Genomic DNA, 14,848 nt, shown 5'->3' with positions numbered 1-14,848 from the left:
TTAACATATTTGTAAACATTTCTAAAATGTTGTTTTAACTTTGCCATCCTGGGTCATTGAGTCTTGCTTGAGGAAAGGTAAACATTAATTATTTCAGCATAAGGCTTTTACATAAGAAAATGTGTAGAAGGTGAAGGGACCTGAATACCTTCTGCAAACACTGTATATCTCTGGGTAAATTATAAATGATCACCAGAATCACCCTTAAACAAAATTTGTTTTGGAAATTTTGTATTTTTAATACATTTTAATTCTCAAATTTCATTTTTATATATATATATATATATATATATATATATATATATATATATATATATATATATTTATATATGCATGTTCTTGGTTGTATAGTCCAGATATTGCTGGAATAGTCTATGCCCCTGACCCTTATTAGTTTGTTAAAATGCATGGATGGATGGGCGAATATGCCTTTTGTTGAAATTTACACACTGAAATTTGTTCCACTTAATGCCGGTACTGGTTTTTGGTCATCTTTAGAAAAGTATTCTGTTTTCTTCATTTGTCTTTCATGGTATTTTTCTTTAACGTTCTTATTGCACGTGCACAAAATTTAATGAGTGCATTGATCTCTCCAGTCTATTTATAGTAGGTAGAAATTACATTATTTTTTGACATAGATAAATGGACCAGTGCTCATTCATTAATAGTTTAATTTATATGGGGACTTTTTCATTTCTTTAAAAGTGCCAAAAATAATCTAAAATATATTTGAGGAGTTATGCTGTAGCAGGTGTAATGCATTTATTTTAGGGGCAAGTGTTTAAAATGTTTAAATCACAAAAACATAGAATTTGGCTAGTAGGGCACTGGTGTAGTCATGTTTTATTTTATGTTGGAATTAATTTTAATAAGTTCTAGTTACTTTACTGTAGTGACTAATTTAATCAGATTAAAAGTGTTTAGTAATATTTTTCCTCCTTTTTATGTTTTTTGTGACATTTAAAATGTTTTTCAGAAGTAAATGTACTTAAAAATAATAATCACGATTAAAGTTTTTCATTAATGTGAAGATTACTGTAACTGTCTGGCGAGTTAATTTATATTCATTGTGAATATAATAGTAACTTGATGGCTTTCAGAAATACAAAATTATTTTACTACTAATATTCCTTCCATCAGGTTATGTAATTTAAATTGTCTTGAATGTTGCATATTATTATGAGTAACTTTAATGATAGTCTGTAGTCAGTGTATGAAAGATAATTTTTTTTCTTACCTGTATACTTTACAGTTCAAACATCCACGCCCAAAAAAGCCACAGAGTTTGAGAGTCTATGAAGCTCACGTGGGTATAGCATCCCCAGAAGGAAGAATTGCTTCCTACACCAACTTCACACACAATGTACTCCCTAAAATTCATGATCTTGGTAAGTGGTGTTTAATATTTTAGAATTTATAACTTTAGCAGGTATAATTGCATAGTTATTGCGAGCAAATTTAAACATGCCATATTTTCTGTGCAAGATATTATTTTGCTAATTTGGTGAACAAACTCCAGTAAACAAAACTAGTTGAGCTCTTCAGATTTTAATTGTAAAAATGTTTTGATAGTTGACAAAGTTCATTAGCCAACACAGTACAGTGCAAACTACCCTTGAAGAGGTGAGTTACATTTGATGGAGAAGAGAAAAGATGATAAAGTTAAATAAAATAACTTATAACTTTGCTTATTTCCTGCATATACATTGTCAGAGCTGGAGCTTTTAGAAGAAAACATATTTAGTCATTTTCTGTAGTGGTTCAGATATATAGCCATATAAACATAGAACAAATACATTCTCTTATGTCTACTACTAAACTGGTCACAGTTGTACAGTGCAACAGACATTGCACTCAACACCATAAACTAAAAGCAACATCAGACATTTTCAGTATGAGTGGCTGTTAAGTAAACAAAAAGATAGAACTTATTTGTTCCTGGAGGAAATGTGTCTTTACAGAAAACTCAACTATATATGCACACAATGGTCTGAACACACACAACTTTTACAGTCACAGTGAGACATTTTGCAGGGTATTGCTGTTAGTATAAAGGAACCCCAGTAGCGTTCCTTTATGCAATTCTGCTGAGTAATTTGTTGGCTGAAATTACTATGTTAAAGTGTTAGAGAGGATGTACAGAATTGTTCATAATGGTACTTACTTTTTTATTTTAATTTGGCCTTTTGCTACTATGTCCAGGGGTCGAGATTACACCCCATAACTAACTTTCATTAGCACATCACGGCATAAAAAAATCCACAGTCTATCACTTAGTTGTAGGATATGTGAAGGATGTCAGTGCAGCCTGTCATTGATGTTGTTTTGTCTTCATAGAGGAATATATTGCTCTACTTTCCCCTATTATATTATTAATATGTAGCCTTTGTCAGAATGCCTCAGATATCACAGACTTACCACTGCTTATAAGGTATTATTGTATATAACTTATCCCCACCTTCCCTTCTATATCTTTAAGCTCAGGCAAATAGATGTAGTAATAAGACAAGCAGAAGTTAAGTTACACATAAAATAATGTATTACTGATAATATTCATAAATAATAACAACATGCAAAGTACATTTGAATATTGGCAACCATACAACCTGATTAAATGGTGATATGTAGTTCAGGTGGCACACAGTCTTCTAGTTACTTAAATGTCTCTAGTTAAGGCATCATTGGTGCTCAGCTTTCAGCCACATGTCTGTTCAAAATGGCTGCTGAGCTGTTCTCTTCATCGTCACAGGTTAGCAAGAGAAATGCTTCTTTCAGATGTTGGTTAGTAAGAGAGAGATTGTGAGGTTAAACACATACATTTATAGATGTTCTGTCCAACCCCTACAGCCAATAGGGCGTCGTAGTACTTAAAGGCCTCTGAACCAAGCCAATTCCAAACAGCCATACTTCAGACCAATAGGGGAAATAGAACATCTTAACACCTGCCCCCAAACCATATGTTAAAGTACACCTTAGCCCATTTGCGGGGGTAGAAATGACTTTAGCAAAGAAACACTTGCCAAACTGGTTTAAAACACACATCCCCCAAATCCTGTCATAAAATTCAAACAGACCCATTCCTGGGGGTGGTGGGGTAAACACTAAATTACATTGCTTTGCCCAAATTAGAAATAAAAGACATACAAAACATTTATCAAGTTATATGTAAAATCTCACATCACAACAGATGTGGACCTCCAACTACTTGTAGCAATGCACCACCTCTATACGAACTCCCTGAATTGTTACTGGGGGTGGAGTTTTTTTTGGTGTCGCGAAAGTCAATAATCAGTTCCATGGTTATACTGACGTTAAGTTGCAGACAATTCTTTCTTACCAAGAAACAAAGTTCTCCACCTGATTTCTATACTCTTTCATCCCCCTTATCAATAAACCCCATAAGTGTAGAATCATCTGCAAGTGACATGCCCTGGCTTTATATTTATAGTTGCAGGTGTACAGAGTAAAGAGAAAAGGAGACAAGCCTGTTCCTTGTCATGCTGAAGTGTTTTTCACACCCATATCATAGACATAGTTCTTCAGTCTCACAAACTGCGGTCTGCCAAACAGTTCATTATCCAGGACACCATAGGCTCATCCACTTGCATATCTCTGAATTTACCCATCAACAGGGATTGTTGGATGGTATTCAAGGCACTAGATAAATCGAAATGCTAATCCTCCTAGTGCTGTCAGCTTTGTCCAGGTGAGTGTAAGCCTTGTGGAATAGATAGACAATTGCATCCTCCATTTCGTCATTGTCCGATAGGCAAACTGCACTGGGTTTGGGTGGTCTACCACAAGAGGACTCCTATAAGTCCAGGTCTAGCCTCTTATGACATGAGATATAACTGCCACTGGTCTGTAGTCATTATGCGACAGGGCATCTGTCTCCTTTGGAACAATAACAATGAAGGATGTTTTCTACAGCAACTGTTCTTTTTGCAGATTTGATGACAGACTGAACATGTGAGAGAGGATACCACAAAGTTGGTCAGCACAAGCATTACAAACTAGTACTTAATTCAATCTGGTCCTGTGGCTTTTCCTTTACTTTCCTCACTTGGTCATCAGGTATGGATAGCTCAAACTGAAGGTCATAGTTGGACTCATCACCGATCATTCCAGTTGAACCAGTCGTAGTTGCTGATGTACAAGAGATGTGTGGGGAGAATGGTCATTGGAGGAAGGTGGGAAGCAGTGGAAGGGAAAATTTATTAAATAATTGGTTTGAGATATTGACTCTGTCCATATCATTTTCTAGCATACAAGCCCTGAATTACCTGAGTCTAGTGATTACAGTATGCTCAGTACTTTCTAGAAATCTTTCATGTTATTCTGAGTAAATTTGTTCTCTATGAAAATTTTGTAAGCCTCCTTTCCTTCACTCAGCTTTTTCTCCAGCACTTGCTGGGCATCCTTCAGAGCCTCTTTGTCACCAGATCTGAATGCCCGATTTATCTCATTCAGGAAACTTTTTAAGTCCTAAGTAACCAAGGGCTTGTCGTTGGGAAAGCATCACACTACCTTTAAGGGTACCAAACTCTGTAATGCAGTGAATGAGCATCTCAGTACCATCCTGATGTGACTCTCACAGTAGATTTATTGACCTGTTTTGGGAAAAAACTGTCCCTGAGTCTAGTGTTGCAAGTGTTTATGGTCCTACACTGTTTGATGATTGGAGAAATTAGAAAAGTGACTCTTGATAGTGGTAGAGATCTTAAATAATTCTGTTTGCCTTTCTAGGATAGTGTGTGGTATATATATGCAGAACAGGGGGTAATTGTGTATTAAAAATATTCATTGCTACTTTCACAACCGTTTTGTGGTTCTGAGTCAAACGGCTAACAAACCATGATATATTGTTACGCAGCTGGTGAGGATTGACTCCACTGTGCACCAGTAGAAGTTGTCAAGTATAGATTGAAACATCCAGGCTTTGTTTTAGATATCTATGGAGATAATGTTGAGCCTTCTTTACAATAGCTGAGATGTCTTGTATCCTCTTAAGGCCATCAGTGATGGTGAGTCCAAGAAATGTAAAGTTGTTGACCCTTTCCACAATAATCCTTTCAATATCTGATGATAATGTAGATGCTTTCTGAAGTCTAAGACCTAGCACCTTGGTATTGCTCATATTTACAGAGAGATATTTACAGTCATATGAAAAAGTTTGGGAACCCCTCTTAATTGTGTGGATTTTTCTTTATCATTGGCTGAGCTTTCAAAGTAGCAACTTCCTTTTAAAATATTACATGCCTTATGGAAACAGTAGTATTTCAGCAGTGACATTGTTTATTGGATTGACAGAAAATATGCAATTTGCATCATAACTAAATTAGACAGGTGATACATTTGGGCACCCCAACAGACATATTACATCAATACTTAGTTGAGCCTCCTTTTGCAAATATAACAGCCTCTAGACACCTCCTATAGCCTTTGATGAGTGTCTGGATTCTGAATGGAGGTATTTTTGACCATTCTTCCATACAAAATCTCTCTAGTTCAGTTAAATTTGATGGCTGCCGAGCATGGACAGCCTGCTTCTAATCATCCCATAGATTTTTCGATGATATTCAAGTCAGGGGACTGTGACGGCCATTCCAGAACATTGTACTTCTCCCTCTGCATGAATGCCTTTGTAGATTTCAAACTGTGTTTTGGGTCATTGGAATATCCAACCCCTGCATAACTTGAACTTTGTGACTGATGCTTGAACATTATCCTGAAGAATTTGTTGATAACCCTCGACTTTAACAAGGGCCCCAGTCCCAGTACTAGCCACACAGCAACCCACAACATGATGGAACCTCCACAAAATTTGACAGTAGGTGGCAGGAGTTTTTCTTGGAATGCGGTGTTCTTCTTCCGCCATGCAAAGCGCTTTTTATTTTGACCAAATAACTCAATTTTTGTCTCATCAGTCCAAAGCACTTTGTTCCAAAATGAATCTGGCTTGTCTAAATGAGCATTTGCATACAACAAGGCTTCTTTCTCATCACCCTGCCATACAGATGTTCTTTGTGCAAATTGTTCTGAATTGAACGATGTACAGATACACCATCTCCAGCAAGATGTTCTTGCAGGTCTTTGGAGGTGATCTGTGGGTTGTCTGTCACCATTCTCACAATCCTGTGCATATGCCGCTCCTGTATTTTTCTTGGCCTGCCAGACCTGGGTTTAACAGCAACTGTGCCTGTGGCCTTCCATTTCCTGATTACATTCCTTACAGTTGAAACTGACAGTTTAAACCCCTGAGATAGCTTTTTGTAGCCTTCCCCTAAACCATGATACTGAACAATCTTTGTTTTCAGATCTTTTGAAGCAAGTAATCAGTATTGAGCAGTTACATGCATTCAAATCAGCAAAATTACAAGGGTACCCACATTTTTGCACAGCCAGTTTTTCAGATTTGATTTAATTTCATACAACTAAATACTGCTTCACTAAAAATCTTTGTTCGGAAAACACCCCAGTACTCAGATGTTCCTAGGAAATGAAAGACATACCACTGTTATCTTTTTTTGTTGAAAGTAGAGTAAATTATTATGCAGGCTGAGAAGGGTTCCCAAACTTTTTCATATGACTGTACATGTTAGTACTATGCATCTGTATAATGATGTAACTGCTATTGGTGATCAGGCCTACAATGGTGTTAACATCAACAAATTAAATTATTTAAAGCCCAAATGATTTGGACAGGTTCATGAAATTACCATTTGAGCTTCATGGAAGCCCTGTAATATTTTAGTGAGTGATAACTTAGATTTTAAAACCTCATGTGGAATACTCGGGTGCTTACTTAGACAATACTGTATTCTTCAGTAATGACTGGGAAGCCCACCCCACATGTGGCAATGCTATATGGTCTGTGGGAAAACTGATTTAACCACAAATTCTATAGCATTCTAGGCATTGTTTGTCTGAAACTGACTTTCATAGATATTTATATTTTGTGATCTACTGCTAATGTAAAGTACCCCTATAAATAAAAAAATATTTGATAGTTACTAGATTATTTAAAACACACATGACAAAAACTAAAGAAGTGCTGGTGTATACCCATTTATAAGGCTATTTTTTCAATTTCAATTCGCACAGCACTTTCAAATAATTTGACAAAAGTGCAGAAAAATTATAATAGTCTCAAGTGACTACTGTGAAAATATATTAAAGCCTTACAGCACTTTGATTGCCATGTAAATTTTCTAAAGTTAAATTGAGTCAGGTTTTGAAGGTCCCCCACCTGTCTACCATACTATTGGTTACATATTCCCATTTATCTATGGTTCTCTGTATGAAGAAAAAAATTGAAACTACTTGCACCTCATGTTTTTGTTTAAAATAACAGATAGGGTTCACTGTACTAATTACCTTTATAATTTTGAATATTTCAGGCAAATCACCTCTTAATCTGTGCTTGTGTAAACTTGAAAGGTTTTACTCCTAAAATTGTTCCTCGTAGCTTATTCTTCACAGTCCTGCAATCAGCAAAGTTGATCTTCTTTGGACTTTCGCTACTTTGCTGTCGTCTTTGTAAAGTGGAGACCAAAGCTGTACACAGTATTCCAGAAGAGGCCTCACTAATGCATTAAAAGGCTTAAGCACATTGTACTTTCTGAATATAGCAAGTGACTCAGTCTTATTAGGTATATTTTCATGTTTCAAACAAACAAGTGTAGTGTTATTTCAAAATAATAATACTGAAGTAGAAGTAAAAAGTAGTCATCCAAAGAATTACTCAAGTAAGAGTAAAAAAGTATTTGGTGAAAAGATTACTCAAGTACTAAGTAACTATTTGATCATAATAAATGATTTATTTTTTAGAAATGTAGTAAGACCGACAAAAATATAAAATAATGTGCAAATTCTGCTATTTCCAAATAATAAAATAAAAAATGAGTAAAAATAAATAACATCTTTACAAAATAAAGATGCACAAATAACACAAAGTTCCAAATCTCAGTTTTTCACAACAAAGTTTTTGAAGCCAATACCTACAGTAGGTAACATGTGTGTTTGAACAGTTCAAACTACTTACAGTGACAAGATATACTGTACACTGACAGTATAATACTGTATATTCACTTTGTGGTGTAGCGGGTCCACAGCTTCAAAAAAAAAGGCCAGTTTCAAATCCATAAAGCCGTGTCGCTCTCTGTAGGCGCAATTGCACGACCACGGGGAGTTAATGAGTTAGTTGGAGCGAGTCACACCTGCACGTGCGGTTGCGATTGTTGCTTCATTGGCTTTCATTGGTGTGTGATTAAGGCCCATGGAGACAGGAATGTATATGTACAGGTCGGCACAAAAAAAGAAGGGGGAATCAAAGAAAAGGAGAAAAGAAAAGAGTCTGTAGGGGACCGGCATCGTCACACACTTGCCCTCCAAATAGCACAGCTGATAGAAAATAACATTAGAACAAGGCAGCTTGTGCACGTACAAGAAGTCCCACTTTACCTTGACTGTCTGTGTCTGTGCATGTTTTGTTAAAATGTGCTTGTTCTTCACTCAGTGAAGTGATGGTTAAGCTTCAGCAGGAGTTGGCTCTCAAGGTTCTTGCAGTGAACAGGAGCCCTGCATGACTAAAAGTCTCTCACAGGCTGCAGACACAGGAAGTTTGTGTGTGGTCATGTGACTGCATGGCTACGTCTGATTGGTGAAACGGAGTCATGATTATTGTTGCTACGCCTGATTGGTGAAACGTAGTCATGTGATTATTCTTGCTACGTCTGATTGGTGAAACAGTCATGCAGTAGATCCATTGGTGACTTCTCTTTGGCAAAATATAGCGTATCTAATGTATAAATGGAAAAAAGTAACGAGTTGAGTGTTGCCCAAGAGTAGCGTTTCTTCTTCACAAATGTACTCAAGTAAAAGTAAAAAGTATGGTGCAGTAAAACTACTCTTAGAAGTACAATTTTTTTAAAAAGTTACTCAAGTAAATGTCACGGAGTAAATGTAACTCGTTACTACCCACCTCTGGTTTCAAAGCTCCCAATTGTACGCCCTATGTGTAATATTTAACATTTTCTTACATTAAATTTCATATTCTATTAGAAGAAGTCCTGACTTTAGAAATACATTTATTATATAGACTGATACCTCTACAGTTTTGATTAGTTTTTGAAGGGGAAGAACAGCATGTATTTAAGCGAAAAAATTTGCCTAAGAAAAAGAAACTGTTCAATTACAGTGCAAGTGTCTTGAAGTCAAATAGGGAACTTGGTCACTATGTTATTTGAGGGGCTTCTACTTCACCCTTCTAACTGACCATTTCTCTGCAGTGGCTTTATGGAAATAAAGATGGAATCTGTCGAATAAGATGGTATATTTTGCTCTCCATTTTTTTCACAGTTCAACACCATCCTGGATCATAGCATGTGTTGCTACAAAAGCAAATGGGTTGTTACAGCTTGCTGAACCTGATAATAATAGTTGCCTCATTCAGCAGGTGGACAAAGTTGCAGGATAGGTTTTGGTAGGACAAAGAGGGTTAACACTTTGCCTGGTTATCAAGAGAGGCTGAGAATTGAAACGCAATGGGCCCTCATCAGACACCCAAATGCTTCTGATAACGAAACTTTCAAAAAAAGTAGTGACCAAGTCTGCTAACTTACTACTGCAACTAACATCTTCATGTGGTTTTGAGGGCCCAATAATAATAATAATAATAATAATAATTTTTATTTATATAGTGCCTTTCACATGTTTAACTTATGATGATTATGATAGTTCATGGGTATGATAGGACTTTTATTTCTCCCCAGGGGGAAATTTGGCTTTTTAAAGTAGCTCTTTAAATAAATAAATGCATAAATAGAGAAGTAAATAAATAAATATTAATACTCACTATGGTCTGAACACACACCTGAATGAATGTAAAGCAAGAAAATTAAAAAAACAGGAAAACGTCTGACTTGACTATCACAGTGAAGTATTATGCAGCTGTATTGCTGTTGGTATAAAGGAGCTCCAGTAGCATTTCTTGACACACTTTTGCAGAATAATTTGTTGGTTGAAGTATTCAGTGTTATTGTGTCAATGACATAATATGCTCATAATATGTTCATAATGGCACTCAGTTTTGCTTTAACTCTCTGCTTCTACCTCTAGGGATCCCAGAATGTGTCCTGTAAATGAGCTTGCCCTTTTAATTAACTTGTTGATTTGGTGGGCCTGTCTTGAAGTGATGTTACCAACCTAGCATACCACAGCATGCAAATCTCACTGGCCATCACAGAGTTGTACAACAATAACATTTATTTATATAGCACATTTTCTTACAGTTGTAGAGTATATGAAGGATGGCACTTCAGAAAATTAAAGGAAAAAGAGCCTGCTCTGCCATTTCTTATATAGTTCCTCTGTTTAACAAGACCAGTCCAACCTGTTATTAATGTGGACCACCTCTACATCTACTCCTTGAATAGATATGACTGGAAACCAAATGATAGTGTGTCAGCAATTTTGGAGCTACAGTCTAATATAATAATTTAAAGTAATAGATAACAGTCGGATGTTGGTTTACCCCTTTTGGTTATGTCCATAGAGGGTACTCTGCCTATCACTCTTCTCTATTTCATAATGCCACAGGCTAGAATGGAAATCAGCTACCAACAAACCCAGAGTCTGCTTCTGAGGTAAAAGACATCATTGAAGTTTACTCAACTCTGGCTGTTTGAAGGGAATGCTCTCTGTTCTGAAGAACCTCTGCCAAATTTGCTGAATTGGTATAAATTAAAGTTTCACCAGCTTCTTTTATCCCTGAGTTGACTTTGAAATTGTTTGAGACTGCTAGCATAAAAAAGTAGTTTGAAGTCTTTTGAGCACCACAGAACCCACTGTAGTAACAATATATAGTGTGTGTGTGTGTATCAATCTGATATATGAAGGTTACTTTTAAGCTGTTGTGTCATCTCCTATTTTTATATTTGGGAGAGGCTAGGCAATATTTCCATTTCAGATAAAATATACTGTATGCATAACTATAGCAAGTTACAAGTTTGTTTTGTTTTGTAATTCTGAATATAGCACACATTTTATATATTTATTTATTTTTAGATTATTCAGATGTTTTGGATTTTCTTTTCAATGACATCAAATCTTTACTTATCACAACCACACAATAATTGCATTCATTTTTGGAGTGTTATATGTTATACTGTTCATATGTGCAGTATATTGATTGGTGCAACCTAATGTATTTCTTAATGGTGTTACAGAAATTATCCTGATTTTATAAGCTAATTATTCTCCCATATTAACATAGTCTAGTATAGCAGGGAAGGCCCCTGGGTCTTCTTAAAATATGCAGTAACTAGCTATTGTAGAAATTTAGAGAACTTCTTGCTCTCATAAATTCAAAGTGTTTAGGTCAGTTTAGGTGTTTAGTAATTTTCAGTGAATGATAGAATATAATGTTTTTCAACAGTAAATCAATTCCAATTTGCCCTATGTATAGGCTTGTCAGGGAAGTTGGAGAATAAATGGATGTAGCTGAGCAAAGGACCCAACCTACATTTAGAAAGTTCCCATCCAGAGGTCAGTGTGGGTAGGACCGTAAGGCAAGTAGAATGTTGGAGCTGTTAAATACCATTTGTTCCCTGGAAGGAGCTACACTGAGATCAGAGTTAAGTGAAGCTCAATACAGTTTGTGGGTGGCTGAGGGAGGGTCAGACTTGGGGTCAGCAGTAACTTTCCTTTTAGACATAAAAGGTACAATGTTCTTATGGGCAGGCAGCTTTAAGGTAATAACCGGTCTAATTGGTATGTCAGGAGCATGATCTGTTAGACGCTATCTAAAGTGGTATCATACAATAGACATGTGAGTCTTGAATCAGAAGTTGCGATAAGGCGACGACATATTGTTAGGGAGGTAGTGAAGGCAGAAGATAAGACAGAGTGAAAAGAAGTAAGACTGGCACATTGAAGATGTTTTTCAGATGTGATAAGGTGTAACACAGCCTACAGAGATAGATAAAAATAGTTATGTGCAATTGTGATATTGTGCATCTTGTTAATCTCACAAGGGCAAACTAGGATTTGACCTGGAAAGGCGTATCCACTCTGGCAAGCTTATGTTGTTGCCATGGCAACCCTGACAGACAAGCCAGGTAAAACAATGATATACTATTCCCAAATCACTTCTACATATTTAGATTTTACTTTCATTTGAAGAGTTTACTTTAAATGTAAGAACATCATAATTATGTTGAGAGCCAAATTATGGGTCCCGCTGACACACCAGTGGGAATAATTGTGACATCCCTATATTTTTTTTAAGTAAATGTCACTTACTGTGGAAGTGGTTTAGGCCTGTATTTGCTCCTTTGAAAGTGATAAGGTAAATACATTTTAGGTGATTTTTAGTATTATTCATGTATAAAAACATGTTTTATTTTAAAGCCCTCCTCCAAAAATCTTAGCAAATTAAGGGAGCATACTAAAATCATAAAAAATTCTACCAATTTCTTTAACATTAGTGTCTGATTTTATTTTCCAACATTGTATTCTTATGTTAAGTGTAATTTACTGCAGAGTCTCACTGCTGCAGCCTACCACTCTAGTCTGATGCCATTTTATGGCCAATGACATAAAAAGGGTGTTTCCTAGAAGATCACTGCCAGGTTTGTAGTAAATGCTCTAACAACTTTAGTAACTTTGCTTATTTTTAGAATTAGATAGTTAGCATTTAAGATTCCTTGCTATTTCAGAGCCTACTGTGGTAGAATTAACCATTCATTGAAGTACACCAATTAACAATCCATCCGTTATCCAACCTGCTATATCCTAACTACAGGGTCATGGGGGTCTGCTGGAGCCAATTAACCATTTAGTTTTAAATTTCTGAAGAAGTATTTTAAAATATGTTCTAAACTTATCTGGAAATAAATTAAACATTATAATGTGCTGTTTTTATTTTTATGAAAGCTAGTACAGCCTTTGGAATTGATCAACAATTTGGAATTTTGCAACAGAACAATTTCGTACTGTATGAGTAAAAATAAAACCTTGAACTAGAAATCTCAGATTATTCTACTTGCTACAGGTTTTGTTCCAATCACAATTTTTTTGGCTTGATTTGATATATTTTATTAATCACTGAGGGGAAATAATTGCTACTAATGAAGATGTCCATAAACTACTGCTTCTTTCTGCTGTCATCTTAATAAATAATTCGCCAGTCTCCTCACTCACTCACGTCCGTCCGAAGCCAAATGCGCAGTCGCCTTCTGCGCACGTCGCCTTCTGCGCATGTCCGAAGCCGAATGCGCAATCGCCTTCTGCGCAGCTGCCTGAAAAACCTTACGAGACCGACATCGCGGCAGGCGGCGGATTTTCGGCCGCGAAAATTCAAAGAGAAAGGCGACTACGGCCGTGAAAATTCAAAGAGAAAGGTGACTTCGATTAAAGCTCTAGAGGCCTGAAAGGCGATTTCGACTAAAGCTTGAGGCCTAATTACACATTCATTCAATACACTTATATCAGGTTTGTGGTGCTTATACTTATTATATATTATACTATTCCACTCGTGTCCGTTTCATCTTACATTGTCGAAATGGGCTCTTTGTCTAGTTCTACTATATTAGAAGTTCCTACTAGTGTACTTTTTTAAATTATTAGAGGAAATCCCTAAATGTTCACCAGGTAAGTGGGATTAATGCTTTTTAATGTTCAACTCCCCTTCTAAATATTGCATTCAAACAGATACTTAACAGTGACCACAGTTGTGCTAATTGGGTACTGTACCATTAGCTTCCATAACATGCTAATTTTCAATTGCTATTGAGAGCAAGCAAAAAGAGTTAAGGAGTGATTTGACTGCCATGTACTGAATGTTCTCTGTGGTAAGCATCTTTCTGAATTTTGTACCAAAGACCCATACTTTTAGTAGTTTCTTATCAGGTAAAGAGAGCTGAGGTAGGCAGCTAATAAAGGAAATGGCAGACTTGTATTGGAAAAAAAAATCGGGAGTGGTCTCCCCTAGACTTTCACGTATACTCAGATATGGGGATAGATATTTGAGGAGTAAACCACCAGATAATGATTATATTTTTATATTAGGTACATTAAAGAACCATCAACTGTAAATCAAATCAAATGAATAATATTTTGAACAATTATTATAAAAGTAAAATTGAATAAATCGGACTGGTTAGCGGAAATAGCCCAAAACTTGAAAGAAATCTACGTTTTGTACCTAATACTTGTATGCAAAATTTGGTTGACCTAAGTGAAAACGTACTCAAGTTATTGTGTTTACATACACACACAGACACACACACGCACACGCACACACACAGAGACAGACACACAGACTTAATTCCAAAAATGGACCTTTTGGACTCAGGGAGGTCTAAAACGTCGAGATTCATCAAAATCTTGAAATGGAATTTTTGTAGGATTCCAATACTTTCCCAATACTTTTTATACGAGAAAGTCAGGGAGGTCTAAAACGTTGAGATTCATCAAAATCTCAACATCAAATTTTTGGACGATTACAAGTAAAAATGCTGGACGTTAAATCATGTAGTTGATGAGGCATTCCAGGATCTTAGTGTACCTGTATGTTGGCCTGAATTATAGGAAACAATTCTACTTAATATAAAAGAAGCAGTTGGTTTTACATAAAATCAGCAAAGTAAGAAATATTGTTCAGAATATAGAAAAGGATATTGGAAACACAAAAACAGGGGTGACATGTGCTTTTCTTAGTCACATAATGCAGTGCAACAAGACCTTAACAACATTTCGGTTCTGTAATGCAGCAATACATGGCTGACAGATGTACTAGTGCAAGCACTTACAGCTAGCAGTAGATATAAAAAGGTGAGCCAGTTAA

The 14,848-nt window shown here is 36.1% G+C and overlaps 2 protein-coding genes across 2 annotated transcripts in view; one reads left to right on the top strand and one right to left on the bottom strand.

Moving 5' to 3' along the window:
* gbe1b (glucan (1,4-alpha-), branching enzyme 1b) overlaps positions 1-14,848 on the top strand; it is a 1,026,151-nt gene that overhangs the window by 323,002 nt on the left and 688,301 nt on the right. The window contains exon 5 of the mRNA XM_051926986.1: positions 1,253-1,388. Coding sequence (XP_051782946.1) covers positions 1,253-1,388 — 136 coding nt within the window. The remainder of the gene's footprint in view (positions 1-1,252; positions 1,389-14,848) is intronic.
* LOC127527649 (craniofacial development protein 2-like) overlaps positions 1-14,848 on the bottom strand; it is a 216,542-nt gene that overhangs the window by 99,351 nt on the left and 102,343 nt on the right. The gene's annotated exons all lie outside the window — the stretch shown is intronic.

This window comes from Erpetoichthys calabaricus, chromosome 4 (assembly GCF_900747795.2).
Source record: "Erpetoichthys calabaricus chromosome 4, fErpCal1.3, whole genome shotgun sequence".
NCBI classification, from domain to species: domain Eukaryota; kingdom Metazoa; phylum Chordata; class Cladistia; order Polypteriformes; family Polypteridae; genus Erpetoichthys; species Erpetoichthys calabaricus.
Note: the sequence above shows the minus strand (reverse complement) of the source record. Positions and strands in the feature narration are given on the sequence as shown.